General features: G+C 40.7%; 1 protein-coding gene across 1 annotated transcript; it reads left to right on the forward strand.

Moving 5' to 3' along the window:
- Nucleotides 1-918: 918 nt before the first annotated feature.
- Nucleotides 919-7,538, forward strand: LOC134754639 (retinal homeobox protein Rx-like). The gene is made up of 3 exons (XM_063690979.1): nucleotides 919-2,024; nucleotides 6,401-6,524; nucleotides 6,602-7,538. Exons 1-3 carry the CDS (start codon nucleotides 1,666-1,668, stop codon nucleotides 7,223-7,225), a joined length of 1,107 nt encoding a protein of 368 aa, XP_063547049.1. The 5' UTR covers nucleotides 919-1,665; the 3' UTR covers nucleotides 7,226-7,538.
- Nucleotides 7,539-17,528: the final 9,990 nt, after the last annotated feature.

Consider the following 17,528-nt stretch of genomic DNA (forward strand, 5'->3'; position numbering starts at 1 on the left):
GTAACATACTAATCACATATGTACATACCTAGATGTTCGTATTTGTCTTGTTTAACACTAGATGCAGGGACAGTTTTTCCTGTGATTTCTGACTCAGTAGGTAAGTACTTCCGGTAACATCGTCTCGCGCATGACACATTACATACATCCATCAAAAAGTCCAAGAGCCGCCATGCACGCACAGGATGCAATGCAGACTCGAGTCAACCGTTCTCAGCACGTAGGTACACCACAACTTCACTCATGAACGGGAACACAAGGTCACTCATGTAAAAAATACACAGGTAGGTACGGAGGTGAGACACGCAGTCACGTCGACCCACTTTTCACGAACTCCGCGAGTCCGTATGCGACAAAGTGCATCAGCGAGTGCAATTCGTGTTGTCTGAAAGTCACCAATAAGCCCAATGAAGCCGAGATCCCGCTGGCGAGCGCCAGCACCAACCTAAATAGACTCTGATCATCTAAATTGACTTCAATTAAATAACAACCGAAATTGCTGAAATGCGCCATTACTCCCTCGACGTTAATCTAAGTGCCAATAGTCAGGGCGAATGTTTTATTAATAATCCCCAGTAATAATAACTGTTAATGAATAATTAAGCGATGGCTGCGGCGGCGGACGTCCCAGTACGCCCGCGCCGCAGCGGCCGCGCGCTGCTGCTTACCGCTTCGCAGCCTTGTCTTGCCCACCTCATTGGTACACATCTATTCTTACCATAACACCTTTATTCTAGTAAAAAGAAGGTTAGTGTATTACCATTGTTCCAATTCTGATTCTAGATGTTCATAATGGAGGCCGCTTCCAAAAAGATTGTGTAATTAAAACTAATTAAATTCATTATGTTATGTAGGCAACTCATAGTAGTATGAGACGAATAGGTAAACACAAAAATGGCAAAACAACATTTTTTGCAATTTGTTATTATGATGTAGGTGCTTAAACGGTGTTCCCACGGCTATAAATCATGTAAGAGACATATCAGTTGCGCCGATACGGATTTACAATGAAGTGCTATGGACTTTTACAATAATGATGTGGGTGTTTGCGCCCCACAATACCATCGAGACAAACAAATATATCGGGTGAGCTTGTGGGAATCCCGCATGGTGCGCCTCGGCCGCGGCGAAGCGGCGGCAGCGCCGAGCCCGCAGCCGGGGCTCGAGGGGGACCGGCCGGGGGAGTGGCTCCGCCGGCCCGCTATTGGTTCCCGCTCGTCTCCGACCCGCGGTCTTAACCGCCCGGCGTGTGCAACGCAAACCCTCCCTTACCACCTAACATTACGAACGAATATGCCGCACCCGCGCGCACGAAGCGTGTCTCCGTCGCCCTACTCATTGGCCCAAAAGCCGTGCGGAGCGACATATTATGATAATATAAATTGACCAACCGTAGAGCAAATTCGGTTAGTTCGTTAAAGTTGATTAAAGTCACTTAACCGGGACGGACGCGACGAAACGAACGGCGCGCGCGTTCGTCGATCCCGAGGGCCTGACTAAATGAAGTCAAATTGTTTAATATAGCAGTCGATAAATCGGTCGCAGCTAGGTGTCGGGTGTCGGAAACGCGGACGCTAGAGGTGCGGCAGGTAGCTCGCCGCGACGGAGCCCAGCGAGGTGGGAACGGAGGTAGCGGGCCCGCACCCGCCGCCAGCCGACGGCTACATGTACGTGTGCGGGGACAGCGCGCGCTACGAGTGCGCCTTCGAGCCCGGGGGAGCCATGGAACAGCCCAGCTTCGAGGAGCACATGTTCGGCGAGTTCGGCAAGGAGCGGCATGTGCAGGTGGTGGTGGGCGCCGGCGGCGAGTTGCAGTACCGCGACGAGCTGCCCGTGTTTGGCGATCCTAAGCGGAGGGACGAGCCGCTGCTGCTGCAAGGCTCGGAGCACGGGCCTCAGCACCCGCTGCCGCCGCCGCACCCGCCAGCGCCCGCGCCCCCACCCCCGCCAGCACCCTCTACCGCCACCAAGAAGAGCGACAAGAAGAAAAACGACAACAATGGCATCAAGAAAAAGAAAACTAGGTGAGCCTCTTAATCACATATGAATTTCTTGATATTCTCTTGCCTTCCCACCTCTGATTTCCATATTCTATCTTGTGTCTAATTATTCATTGCTTTTCAATTTATGCATTTCGTTTGAAATTACTTTGCCAAGCGCCGCGATTTAGTTAATTTTGTTGCTTTTGCGAGTATTGCGAATATAAAGTTATATAAGAATTACATAGGTAGGTACCTAACTATAGCGTATTTTGTAAAAGATTAGTAAATAGTTATGTGTATTTTAAGATTGTCATAAAGTTTTGTTTGTAACTTCGATGTGGGTAAGCGCAGTGAAGGCTACAAGCATCTTCGTAGCATGCTACGCGCTACGAACAAGACAATTATCTTGGGCTCGAGTCAAAACGCGTATTACAGCGACGAAAAATGCAATAAATAGCAATTCAATACAATATTATTGCATCCAATACGTACACGTGCAGCATTCCTAGAGCCAGTGAGTGCACGCAATCCATTTTGATATCATTTTGTATGACCAATTTAGGATACCTATGCCACCGGGGCAGGGTTAACGTTAGGATACCTATGCCAACCGGGTAGGATTAACGTTAGAGTGCCAAGTAGGTACTAAGGTACAGACAGCATCAAAAGTAGCGGATCAGACTACGCCGTAAAAGTCTCTTCTATAAAACGCCTCATTCTCTAATAGCTTAATTAACAAATTATATATGTCTTTATACATATATAGATGAATTAGATGGTGGCATTATTCTATTTATGAAAATATTCTAGGATGGCAAATTGTTTTGGTGCGTTATTTCATCCGACTATTGATGCTGACTTACATTACCTATTTAGGTAAAGTTATATGTAACGTAGACCGAGAATGAGCCGAGATATGATATTTAAAAACTGGCTCTAGTAATGCGATTTCCCTTGCAGTTTCAGCACTTGAATTTGATGCAATTACTAGTATATGTAGGTAATTAGATTATTTATATTAATTTAAAATTTACTTGAAGTAATTATAAATAATTTAGCGTTTTAGATGATTTAAAATTGTTGTTGTTGAAATAAATACTTTACAGCATTAGATAATAATTGGGTATTACGATATAGGTCGGTGCTAATGCTATGAATTCAATTGATTGCATAAACATATAGTATAACAATTTTTTACGACTTTTCTGAAGATATCTCTTTGTATAAATTCACGCTCTAACATACATTGGTGTTCAGACATTTGATCGCCTCGATATATCTGACGGCTAATAGAGCACGATAAAAATTGCAGTGACGGTGAAGTGATGGCACGCGCGACCACAGGTGGCGGCGCGTGCGACCCCTGTTTAAATGTTCAACTCATCGCAACGCACCCCAATATTATTTGCATAGCTAATTCAATGATTTTCATATTATGAGAACATATGCTAGGTGGATTCCTTTGCATCTAAAATTTATTGACTCAATAATAACTTATAAACTGGACAACAGAAGGAAAAAACGGGGTAGGTGACAATTAATTTGTACGTCCAGCAGTCCCGTCCAGCTCACCTGCAATAATATGTTACACAACGAAGGCCGCAAAAGTATCTGACACGATCTTATTTGTAGAGCCATAAGAGCGTGTCACATTATTTTTGCGGCCTTCGAAGAGTAACATATTGTTGCAGGTGACTGTACATTATCGCTGTTAAAGTAGGCAACATATTTTTTGTGTACAAAAATACATTTAGACGAACAGGCATACAAATGTAGGCCCCATTTTCCTCTCTGGATATTTACATTAAAGAAAATCTTTTTACGCAATTTGATGTAAGTAGGTGCATACCTACTCAAATCGTAATCGTTTTTGATTTTGATTATTATAAGAGATAGTAGCGATTAACGAATTTCATACAAGTTTTTAAAAACTCCTTAGGTACTCTTATACTTAATATTTAAAAAAAAAAACAAATAAAATCAAACTCGGCTTCGTTTCATAGTTAATATACAATAAAAAGTTTAATAAATTTTCTATAACGTCAATATCAAGGGAGGAAAATGGAGACAACCATTGTAGGAGAAGCTTTACCAACAATAATTTTATCGTGACGTTTTATACGGTTTTTATATTTTTATCATAAATACGACAGAGGCATATTAGAAAGCATAGCCTCTTACTTAGAATAATTTGGTTATGTCGGTATTCATGACATTTTATATTATTCTCGTGACATTGTCTTGTAGGTAAACCTACATATAAGGCTTCCTAGTGGACTACGGAACCCTAAGAAAGGGGTACCTGTAAGTGCGGGCGAAGTAAAGGAACAGTAGTTTGAATGGCAAGTCAGTTCTAATCATCAATATGCATCAATGCATCAATACGGAATCCATTATCTGAAGAAAAAAAAACTGTTGGTGTTATGGAATGTTAAATTAGAAATGAGGAAGGGGTGCCAAAGAAAGGGTATGAATATCAATAGCACAATGAAAAAGATCCAAGCCTAAGATAAATTTAGTATTGGATAGGAAACATACTATGGCAAACGAAAGTGACACTACGCTAATCCAAACCACGAAATGAGTTGCCTCTATACAGGATGGCTAAAAAATAAGTGCATTCTCATTGCCTTGGGATTATACTGAGCAACTTTTACTATGGGACCAACCAATATTAGTTTTCTAGATTATAATAGTTTACTTCAAATCGAAGCTTTTTATTTGAGTCGTCGAGATCCTGACCTGCACGGCGGCTACAATGTAGATAATCAAGATAAAAATGAGAGCCCTAAATAAACCTTCAAGACCGGATATCTCAGAAACTATACAAGATATCGAAAAACTTGACTTAATAAAACTTGTAACAAATTAAATCACTTTTCATTTTTCATAAGTGGCCATGTCGCTCAGACGCATAGTTTCCGAGATATAATCGAAAAACCGAAAAATGGAACCTTCAAACCCCCTCTCCCCCCCCGGCACCAGGTTTACGGCCGGGGACTTTTGATATGTTCACCTCCTGACTAGCTGGCGCTTACGTCGCACAGCGTCGCAAATTATTGCGGCGCTATGCGACGTAAGCGCCATCCAATATTAATTGGAGCGGCGTTAATAATAGCGTAAGCTCCAACCGCCATAAGGTCATGGGGCGTCAAATATCTTTACTATTTAATATCTAGTGAATCTAGGTAATTCATTTCCCGAATCGCGCCGAATGTCTCATATCGTATGCTATTATTACCAAAGTCTGAATCTTTTTACAAAACGTGGCGAGACCGATTGGACTTGGGCGTAGGTATCCCAGAATTATTAGACTTAATTACATTAATTGCTTTGACTGCGTGAAATACTACATAGATACATCAAACAAAATTTTAACGCGCACCAACAATACGCCTATGCCAGCGTTTTGTAGAGGGCTGTTATATTCTCGTGAGCCAGTAACAGTAAGATTTCCCATTATGCATAGTTCTTACGGGCTTGGGAACACTAGGTAATGCGTGTGTTTGGCATTTGATCGGAACAACACCCCAGTAGTCAACACCGTCTAAGCGATTAATTACCCGTATGTCGACGGGAGGGCAATTGCTCTATCGCGCCGGCCATCTCGGCTGCTGCGGCCCGGGCACCTAATAGGGTAATGCACGCATACGACTAACCCCGGTCCAGAACATAAGGGTATGTTGATATTTTATGTAGATATAAGTGCCGGAATTGATTTAGATAACAGTTCTCAGAGTGACTTGAGGGACTGAAGGGGACAGAATACAGTTGCTTTGTTTTTGAGTGATCTTCTTTTCTTCTCATTTCAAAGAAACACTCATCGTCATGTACCTAAATACTTATGTTGGTATACATATAAGAATTTCGCATCATCCCTCACAAAAAGGAGACTACGACGGGTAATATGGGTGGTAAAATTTTATAGCATAGCTATACTCTCAATTTTATTGGCAGGCAATTAGTGTTCTCCGTGGGGTACATTTCGTTTCACGCTCAATCAATTTCCGCGCGTCGCGTGCGCCCGCAGCCATATTGCACGCGTCAGATGGTGGATGCGCTGATAACATCCATTTATTTGTGAATATCTAATTGAGCTCATATTTATGCAGGTCCTTTAATTAACCACGTTTCGTGCGTGTTGACCTGTTGGCTGTTTAAATGCTTTTATAATACATTTTGTACGCTGAACTATTTAACTCTTTCTATTATCTAATTAACTACGAGTCTGCGACTGCACGAGTTATGTTTACTTGATTACATTCCAAGCTATGACGGTTATCAACAAAACGATTAGTTTTCTATTACGTTTATAGTGGTGAATCGACTTGTAGTCGTAAGTACTTACAGGTAACGACTACTTAGGTAGATACTGAAAAACAGCACCTAATTTTAATTTATTTTATGATTGTTCTCAGGACTACATTTACGGCATACCAATTGGAGGAGCTAGAGCGGGCGTTTGAGCGAGCGCCCTACCCAGATGTGTTCGCGCGAGAGGAGCTCGCGCTTAAGCTTAGCTTGTCTGAATCAAGAGTTCAGGTATATACGAGTTCTATTGCTTATACCAAAAATAACTCTCCAGAAACGACACATCTAAATCTTTACTTACCTTTTAGGTATGGTTCCAAAATAGAAGAGCGAAGTGGCGAAAGCGCGAACCTCCGCGGAAAACTGGGTACATAGGTTCAAGTTCGCCGAGCTCCACGACCCTCGGTGGCGGCTTCTCCGGCATCGGCGGCAACCTGCCCGCCTTCCCGCAGAACGGCATGCCGGCGCCGGCCGAGTCCTGGTCTTACCAGCACTCGTACGAGCTGCCCTCGCACCACCTGCTGTCGTCGGGCGGCGGCGGCTACCCGGGCTTTAACGCGCAGCCGGCGTACTCGTACACCACGGTGCTGAACGGGCACGACGGACAAATGTTCGCACCGCGCCACTACGAGTACGGCGAGGGCAGCCCGCCACCGCTGGGCGTGCGTGACTACCCGATGATGGCGGCGCACTCGCCGCAGCTCGAGCCGCACGAGGACAAGCTGGAGTACCGCGCGCACGAGCACGAGGACAAGTACCCGCCGTGCGCGCTGCACGAGGAGGCGCCGCGCTACGCCGCGCCCGAAGACTTCCCAGACAAACACGCCGGCTACGAGCCGGAGCGTCACGCGGACCTCGCACAGCCCGTCGTCGTCAAGGTGGAGCCCACCTCTCACCAGCCGTACACCGCACTTCCCCCTTTTTTGAATTGAAATACTCCTTTTCGAAAATATCCATGATACAAGAATAATTTCGAAAAGGAGTATTAATTAAGTCGAAGAGTACGATGATGTCGTTATGGCGCCGCGAGTTTGACAGGGCTGTTCGCGGGTTAGCAGGCTTAGCAGCAGCCTGCGCCTGCCGAGCCTTTGCTGATAGAACCATAATCGGCATATCATCGGCAATGAAAGACGATTTTATTTAGATTAGGTCCAGTTCTCGTGTTATGTAATTATGAGAAAGCATTTTATTTCCTTATCATAATAAAAGTAGGCACTCGACAGTTATGTAAGTTAAGATATAAAATTAAATTATTGTATGGCTGCGATTTATTATGAATCAAATATTTACTTAGATTCATCACACAAAGTGATGACATTAATTAGTATAGTATTTTTTATCCTCTACTATCAAGCCCGATGTGAGCACACTTGTGCAATTGAATCTAGGAACATTGTTTTCAAATAAACAGCTATAAAATTGAACAATTCGTTATGGATATTGTTGATATTTTGTAATATGAAATATCCTCGTGCATTCCTTGTGCCTTATTGCTCTAGGTTAAACTTATCATTAGTTAGGTGGCAAAAGCCTCCGGCTAATACATGCTAGTATAGATATTATTCCATTTTTACTATTGTAAGTTAGCTCTATTTACTTGAAACTGACTAAGGTAATTTACTATTGTTGCATTGTTTTATTGTCATGATTAGCTGACTTGGCAAACATACATTAATATTTTTTAATTTCTTTTTCTCAAACATGCTATGTAATATTGATATTACGTTCTTTATATTAGGCTGGGAAGTATCACGTTTCAGGCGCGGCTAGACGAGAGGTCTGTAATGAAATTTCATACAAAGTTATAGGCCTAGGCCGGGAAGTGGCTTTTTTCTAATTTCTATTTCACATATAATTGTGGCACAGCATCATGGCATTCAGCCATTAAAAAAAAAACTATAAGAAATATTTGTTTTTTGGTTCGTTTATGACATTCTGCCATTTTTTTTAACCTGACGGGCTCTATGGCACTAGGGCCATTAGAGCGGTAGGACTGTGTGGGGGGATGGTAGCCTGGGGAAATTCCAGGACCCTTCCGCGTCACACGAGACGGTTTTGCTACGCTGGAATAGTTAATTTAAAAAAAAGCGATATTTGATTGATATATATAGTTGGTCAAGCAAATCTTGTCAGTACATTAGAACAAAAAAAAACTATACTCATTCTTTTCTTTTGGATGTTAGTACTAGAGTAAGACAAAGATAGTATGATTCTCTCTGTCTATGTTTGAGAAAAGCACTATACATACATCGGCGTGAAAACGGGTTGTCGGCTTCATAACTATCCGGCCGGCAACCCCTTCCTTCCCGGCCTCTGTAGTAATGTACTATTGTTCTCAGTCCCAGTAATGTTTAGATAAAACAGATGCATAGCCTTTATGTAATTAATTATACTTCGTTTTTTAGGGTTGCGTACCCAAAGGGTAAAAACGGGACCCTATTACTAAGACTCCGCTGTCCTTCCGTCCGTCCGTCTAGGATGGAAGCACAGAATAACTAATATTACTACCGTACAGAAAATTCACTCCTTCACAAAAGCCAGATTTAGGTACAAAATTATACCTACACTCGCTGCCTGCAAGCAAAATTGAAACTTATAACCGCGCACGAACCGTGAATCTTTGCGTGCCGCAGTTTTATGACCGAGCTGCGAGTGTCGGCACGGGGTTTTCACTTGACAAGTTTTTGTACCTATACCTACTGATTTATTATTTTTAAGATAAATATGTAGGAATTACAAACGTTGATTCTGTAAACATAAAATTTTTAGCCGGAGATAGTATGTCTGATTCTCACGGAAGTAGGTATGCCACAGAAGTACTTATTCCTTTCAAAATATGTCGGTCAATATAGCCGGAATTTAAAAAAAAATGTTTTTTCTGCTTCCTTGTTCTTCCGTTTATTCAGACATACGTAAACAGAACATTATCTTTTATACAGATTAGATCGGGATTTAGGTTTCGAAGCCATTGCGTATTTTCAATTTTGCGGGAGCGGCAGCTCCCGCAGCCCACTGCCATACACCTGCCCGGGCGGTGCGCCGGCCAAATATACCTAAACTGCGCAGTGACCACCCCCTGATGGAAGCCCCACTTAAATATTTATTTTATTCTGTTTTTAGTATTTGTTGTTATAGCGGCAACAGATATAAGTACATCATCTGTGAAAATATCAACTGTCTAGCTATCACGGTTCATGAGATACAGCCTGGTGACAGACAGACGGACAGACAGACAGACTGACAGCGGAGTCTTAGTAATAGGGTCCCGGTTTTACCCTTTGGGTATGGAACCTTAAAAACGAAGTATAAGTTGAGGGGTGTAGTGGTGGGTTCTGCCAAATAAGTAGGACGTACTGTTACTGGGATAATTACCAGATATTTGTATTAAAATGCTACTTTTTTTCTTTAAGTCGCTTATTTAACAAGTCTACAGCTAACAGAGCCAAAGAACAGTAATGATTTAATCGTAGATGTCATAAATGTAAATATTAGGAAATTACGTGAATAAAGTGTGCCAACCGTTTAAGATCTACCTAATGTAATGACATTTGATTTTTCAATCAAATGCATATTTACAATTATGCAAAAATATTTAGCAATATAAGATTATTAATATTATACATATAAAGAAATGTATTTGTAAGTTTTATAGGTTCATTTTAAATCATTTATATTAATTTAAGTAAAAAATGGCAGAGTAAAAAAATCATTAAATACACTCAAAAAATATAAGACAGATCTCTTTGTTTGATGTAGTTAATTAATTGACGAATTGTTAATGATGAAGAAAAGGTAATAATAGGTAGATTGTTAGTACTTTTATACAAAGTTTTTACTTTAAACGACGTAGTTGTAGTATAGAAAATTATTATTTAAGGGAAGAATATGTAACCATAGCTAAGTATACATCATTATTACGTTTTTACCTTCTGCATGTCTATGTTTAAAAACTGTACACGATGAAACCCGGCCATGCATGATCTGGTACACTACCGCTCATAACTATTTAGGCACTCGTAATTTTTTCCATACAATTGTATACAAAATCGACTTTCAGAATTATACCGCTAAGTCGCAGTCAGGTAACAGTTTTTTGTACAGTTTACTTTTTTAATTTAACAGACATATCGAGCTTCAAAATGATGTGCAGAATATTAGTGTACATTGCCTATTTACCAAATGGTAACCGGAAAAAATCCATAAATGGTTTTCCAGTACAAAATCGTTTTATTTTGTATGAACTAGTACATAAGGGTTTTTTAAATCGTTGCATAAAGTAAACTCAAAATTTCAAAGGATGTCTTTGGCAACAATTTGAGGCTCAATATATTTACCTACCGTAAAACACCCTAATCTCACCTGTCAAGCCAAACTTCGCCTAAAATAAAAATATTCCATTATCTACTAAAATTAGTATCAAACTTGACATATTAAACTACCATATCTATTGGGTAATTTATTTGAGGCAACACTGCTGTTACTTTTTTGTGTCTACCTTCAGCTTGTTCACTTTTAGAGTGTTTTAAAGAGTGTTAGGTGTGACAAAGATTTTTTTGCTCATGAATACTTCTGTCCCCAGCGGCACATATTTAACAGTTGAGTCAACAAAATACTTCAATCTATATTCGAAATTTAATGATCTTTCGCATGAAATAATTAGTTTTCACGTATCACTCGTAATTAAAAAGTTATCTTGTAATATGTCGCCTGGGAGGTCAAAACGCCATCTTCCTTCCAAACTTCGCCTACCCTTAGGGTTGTCACTTTAATGGAAAAAAGTAGGTAGTACTCGTTGCTTTTTTTTGTATTTCAAAACATGTTATGCACTTAAGTTATTGTTCCTCACCACTCTCCCTGCCCGTTACATTGGGTGTTATGCACACGTTATGCAAAATAGTAATTAATATGTAATTAAATTACAAAAATATTAGTGGCGGGTAGTCGGTGTTTATGGTGTGAGGTTGTGGGGGTAGGGGGGGTTTGGGATTGATCGGTTACTAGTGCGGATTTAGGGTTGGTGGACGTTAACTCTTGAATCCCTTACGCCCAGCCCAGGACTCTATTTTTAATTAAGGATTAAGAATATTCATAGAAGAATCAGAAACTGAACCCGAATCGTGGGATCACTATAAGAGTAATCTATTGGATTCAGTAAACGACGAAGAGCATATTGATGAATTAAATACGAGCGCAGAATCAATAACCGAAGTCACATCCAGGAGATTATTCCTCCTGATTGTTGGCGACACTTGAGAACTGGCGACAACCCAGACAACTGTGGGTCGCGGGGACTCTTGCCGGACGACCTGATCCGCCATAGTAACTGGTGGAAGGGTCAATCTTGGCTCGTGATGGACAAGTCTGACTGGCCTAAGTCAACGTTGTCAGTCGACGTAGATGTCCTACACGAAGAGAGCAAGGTGACTGTCCTCACTGTCTCAGTGCAGGAGACGTGGACAGACAACTTAATGAATAAGTTCTCGGCACTGAGGACATTCCAGCGTGTCCTCGCATATTGTCTTCGTTTCGTGCACAACGTGAGTAACAAAAAAAGTCGCCCAACAACCTGTTTGACGGCCCTTTAACGCCCCTGGAAATAAAGCACTTATGTTCCTCGTGCGGTTTGTGCAACAACACCACTTTGCTTCGGAGAAAGTGAAGAACAACAATCTTTCAAACTCTCTTCCGAAGGAATTCAAGAAAATGTCTCCATTCCTCGATGACGCGGATTTTTTGAGGGTGGGCGGACGCCTGTCGCGAGCCTCTCTCGAATTCGATGTTAAACATCCCCTTTTGTTACCTCGCGGCAATCGTCTAACCAGCCTCTTGATCGACGAGTACTATAAGCGTTTCATGCACCCAGGCCTTCAAACGCTTCATAATCTGTTGTCGCAGCATTTCTGGATGCTGTCCCTGAAGCGAGCTATCCACGCAGTCACGTCGAAATGCATGAAATGCTTCCGTGTTCGACCACTCGGTGCTCCTGCGCCATTCATGGGTCATGGGCGACTTGGCGTCTTATCGGGTAGCCCAGCTCAAAGCGTTCCTGAGCGCCGCTGTCGACTTCGGAGCACCTTTTGACATATCTCTGGGTCATGGGCGAGGCAACAAGACCTACAAGGCTTACATTTGCGTCTTCGTGTGCACCTTGACAAAGGCTCTATCTGTACACTCGTCGCCCGTCGTGGTCGGGGTAATCGGTTGATGTCCGACCAGGGGAAGTATTTTGTCGGCGCGAGCAATATCCTGAAACGTCTCGTAGGAGATGTTGCTACGCATAGCGAGACTAAGTTCGAGTTTAATCTGCCAGGCAGCCCTCACTTCTCAGGTCTCGCTGAGGCCGGTATCAAAGCTGTCAAAACACATTTGGTTCGAGTCATCGGTACCAGAGGTTGACGTACGAAGAATTTCTAACAACCTTGACCCAGGTCGAGGCTCTTCTTGTCCGTTCTAACACAAAAGGAAGCCGCAGAGCGATCGCGAGAGGACAATGCGAACTCGCTCCCTCAGTGCCGAAGGGGACCAGGTAGGCGGCGAAGAGCCTTCGCAGCAAGGATGATGCCGCCTTAACGGGACCCAGCGGGTGATCCGTCGGGAGTTTCATCACTCGCATGAACAGGTTTTGAGCTGGAAGGCCCTCAAGTGTTCCGAGGAGCCTTCAACGAAGTAAGCTGCTAGAGCAGCTGCAAAGGATGGGTTCGCAAGAGCAACGCCGACGGGGTATTGGAGGTCTACAATCGAGTTCCCGAAACCCCGTCTACAAAGCGCGCGGCGGAACACCCCAGGGGGTTTAGTCCGTGGGAGTCGGACATACCCACTAGGCTTCTCCCGGGCCAGTGGGATCCATAAAGGTTTCCCCTGGGTCATCAAAAAAAAACCGATCCTAACGACTTATCGGCCCTCACTCCGGACCATTTTCTCAAGTTTAGTCTATCCCATTCAAAACATAAAAAATGAAACACAAGAAACACGTGACCCGGCCATTCTGAAATAACTGAGACTCAGTTATTTCAGAATGGCCGAGTCACGTGTTTAGTGCTCAGTTACTGTCATGTGGTGTTTTTGTTGACATGATTTTTAATAGACCATGTGTTTGGAAATGGATTATAAGAAGTTATTTTCTTCTAAGATAACTTGGTTCATGATATAAAATATTTACTTACTTATTGGGTCACTACCTACAAATCTTTGTTTTCAATCAGCTGCAAAATTGCGTGGACACTTTGATTTGCATGTAGGTGCATGCAATTATGCAGCTTGCTTTATGTTTTATGACATGAAAACCAGAAATCCTCTTTAATTGCAACAGTTGGTTAAAAACATGATTTTTGACAACCCTGAATTATCGTCGTGATATGTATGAAAACACGCTGGATGTCTTCCTATTTTCGCCTATGATGAAAAAATGTACGTAATAGGACCTTAATAACACCGGCGTACGATTCAATATAAATTACGTGAATCATACAGAGGGTAGAACTTAATTTTAATGGCGTGTGCCTATGTTCAGTCATGTTTGATAGGGTAGGCAAAATTAGGCAAAAAGATGAAACTTCGCCTATTGTCTTTGAGCTCCTTTTTTAGGTATAAATATACATAAAATTGGGTTATTTTTAATTTAAATTTAGATGTTATCATAATATACACCATTTAGACACCAGTGTTGACACAATAAACATGTACCTTAAGAGGAAACTTCAAAAATATGTCAAAAAGTAGGCGAATATAGGGTGTTTTACGGTAAATAAAAATTCAATCCAACATGTAAGAGAGTCATTTGCCTGCGATCGAACAGTATGATTTTGAAAATAATTTTTGTATACAATTGTATGGTGAAAATTGTGGGTGCCTAAATACTTTTGAGCGGTCGGTAGTGTAAATCTTATTACCGAATGCACATATTTAAGCAGTACCTACGTTTATTTTAATAATCTATAATTATTGTAATTTATAATAAAGATACAATCATATTACAATGTATGGGCTTCTGTGAGTTTTCGCCAAATATATTCCATCATACCTTGTTTTTTTTTGTCCAGCATTTTTTGATAATCTTCACTCGCTTCGTACTACAATGAGAATGTAATTAGAATGTTAACTCACCAAAAACATACTTTTTGAAACTCTTTTCTACTTGATGTAGTCAGGAAAACTTGCTACTCCATGCACTGAAAGTTGTTTTTATATGGAAGGCATTTTTTTGTCAAAAAGTCAAATTCACCAAAGTTAAAACACCTCAGAACAATCTAGTGTCCAGATTGAACACAATCAGAAAAATGTTAGGTATTGTGAAAAGAGAATGTAATTAGGTATAATTTGGTTTATATTTACAATTAAACATAATAGAATATTTTTAACTGGGAAATTTGGTAAAGACTGTCAGAAGACCGTGGACAAAACAAGTTAGGTACTGTGGAATATATAACGCTCAAAGTCACAGACAACCTAACTTTATATTATGTTTCTAATTTTATTATGGCTTGAAAATGTACATTCATTTAAAAGGTTTACCACATCATGCGGGTTTCATCGTGTACTGTCTACATTCATAATTATTTTTAGCGTTAAGATTTGAAAAGCAATAATGGATATATATTTAATGCACGACGTTTGAGAGATCGCAAATGGTGACGCCAGTTCGTAGATTTACATGAATGTTCAATTATATTAATGATGTGCTTAAACGAGTCTTTTATTTATAAATATAAATATGTGGGTGACCGAGCTTTGCTCGGTAAACATATAAAAACTCAAAAACGCGCGTTTTCCCAGAGATAAGACCTAGCTAGATCGATTTTTCGCCCCCAAAAGCCCCCATATATCAAATTTTATCGAAATCGTTAGAGCCGTTTTCGAGATCCCCGAAATATACATACCGTCAACCGGGGTGAATAGGGACAAAACTTAAAATGTGATTTACCTGACAATTTCTTAAAAAATACCCACATAGGTACATCGTATTATTCGATTGAAAATAATCGCAGGTTTTGTATGATACAATTGTGTGGGTATTTTTTAAGAAATTGTCAGGTAACTTTCAAGTTTTGTCCCTATTCACCCCGGTTGACGGTATATATATATATATACAAGAAATGCTCTTTTATTTATAAATATAATTATATCTGCCTGATAATATATGGCTTATTATTTTTCGGGCATCTCAGGCAAAGGCATGTAATATGAGGCATTTTCTATGAAAAAGGACCCACAGCGTCGCGCGGCATTGTATTTATATCGGAGCATCGTTTATAATGGCGTAAGCGCCATCGACAATAAGGTCCCTTTTTATAAAAAATTCACATATTTTAATTTAGCTGTTAATAGATATTCTAGCTCTAATTAATTTACACTAAGCGACCGCGAAATCAAGCCTATCAAATAATAAACAATGAGTTTGAGATTATAGGTTGGCTTCTAAAATAATGACTTGCCATCTAATATTGTAAACAGAAGCTTTAGTGGCCGAAATCAAGCCTACCAAATAATAAACAATGAGCTTGAGATTATAGGTTGGCTTCTAAAATAATGACTTGCCATCTAATATTGTAAACAGAAGCTTTAGTGGCCGAAATCAAGCCTACCAAATAATAAATAATGAGCTTGAGATTATAGGTTGGCTTCTAAAATAATGACTTGCCATCTAATATTGTAAACAGAAGCTTTAGTGGCCGAAATCAAGCCTACCAAATAATAAACAATGAGCTTGAGATTATAGGTTGGCTTCTAAAATAATGACTTGCCATCTAATATTGTAAACAGAAGCTTTAGTGGCCGAAATCAAGCCTACTAAATAATAAACAATGAGCTTGAGATTATAGGTTGGCTTCTAAAATAATGACTTGCCATCTAATATTGTACCTAAACATAAGCTTTAGTGGCCAAATTAGTCGGTCTAGGCTTTAACCCCCTCATTTTATTTATACGAATGAGTTCCTCGGAACTTATGTACGAATTATCATATAATCTGATCGCTTTTCGGCATCATTCCAATATTTTCTAGATTATAGACCGAGCGAACCCGAAGAGTGAGTGAAGGTTCTCCGTTTCATCTTGGACAAAAATCCTTCCGTGAGTCTGTCCGGCTGTTCTCTACAGGGCGCATTTTTCAACCGATTCTCGTGAGATTTTGTGATACTTATATTTTTTTTTTGCTATTACGTTTTTGGAAACCTTTCAAAATTCCGGAGCCATGGGGGTTCGCGAGGTCTAGGTACAGCTCACAGAGCCACTAGTGTATATTACCTATTACGTTTACGATAACGTTGCCCAAGCGGACGCAACTTTCCTTTAAGGGGCCCACTGACTATCAGTCTGCCGGACGATATCGGCCTGTCAGTTGTTCGGAACTGTCAAATTTTTGTTCTAACTGTCAGGCCGATATCGTCCGGCGGACTGATAGTCAGTACCCTTTAGAATGCAACAGGGAAAACGCTAAGGTGAAAGGGTTTATCTAATATTCTAAACAGAATGCAAAATTTAAATGTTTTTTTTTTCTGTAATTGCCATCAAAACATTTTCAAAAATATTTCTGCTCGTTCTTTAAAAAAAAAGGTATCATCCTAAAAATGGTGTCTCGTATATTATTTCAGGTGTCAGTGGTTAGTATAATTAATAATTAATTAGTACCTACCCATATCAAAACAATAGCTGTAATGACATTCAAATACGGCTTGTATTAAGATATTACATTATTGACGCCACCATATAAATTTTAGTATGTATATCTATTTTGTAAGCCACCCGAAATCCATTTTAACTTATTTGCCAGCACCCTCCTAATCGCTCTCCCCTCCCGCCCTCCCCAATCCCTCTTATCCTCTCAATCTCCTAAGAATTTAAACAATAGTGGGTCAAGCATTTTAAAATACCTGTAAATGCTGTGTTATGTTATGTACCTACGTATCTTGATATTAATAAAAGTATACTTTCATTGAGCATAAATTACTGTCCTTAATATCCGAAAGCAGTTCGTTTTCTCCCTAAATGTTTTACTTCAAAATATGACAGCGGTGCTCCTAGTGTGTATCCATGACAGCGAGCTCGTTGGCCCCACTAACGAGGGTCTCCGCGATGTACTTGGGCGGCATTCCGTACAGCTCGAATATGAACTCGTAGCTGTAGTTCTTCGCACCCACCAGGCGCACCGCGTGGCGAAGAATAGTGCACGTGTGTGATATGTTCCCGGCCTTTCTCTCTGCAGCTACGTATGCCGGACACCTCTGCAGTCGCGGTATC

Source organism: Cydia strobilella, chromosome Z, assembly GCF_947568885.1.
Source record: "Cydia strobilella chromosome Z, ilCydStro3.1, whole genome shotgun sequence".
In the NCBI taxonomy this organism is placed as follows: Eukaryota; Metazoa; Arthropoda; class Insecta; order Lepidoptera; family Tortricidae; genus Cydia; species Cydia strobilella.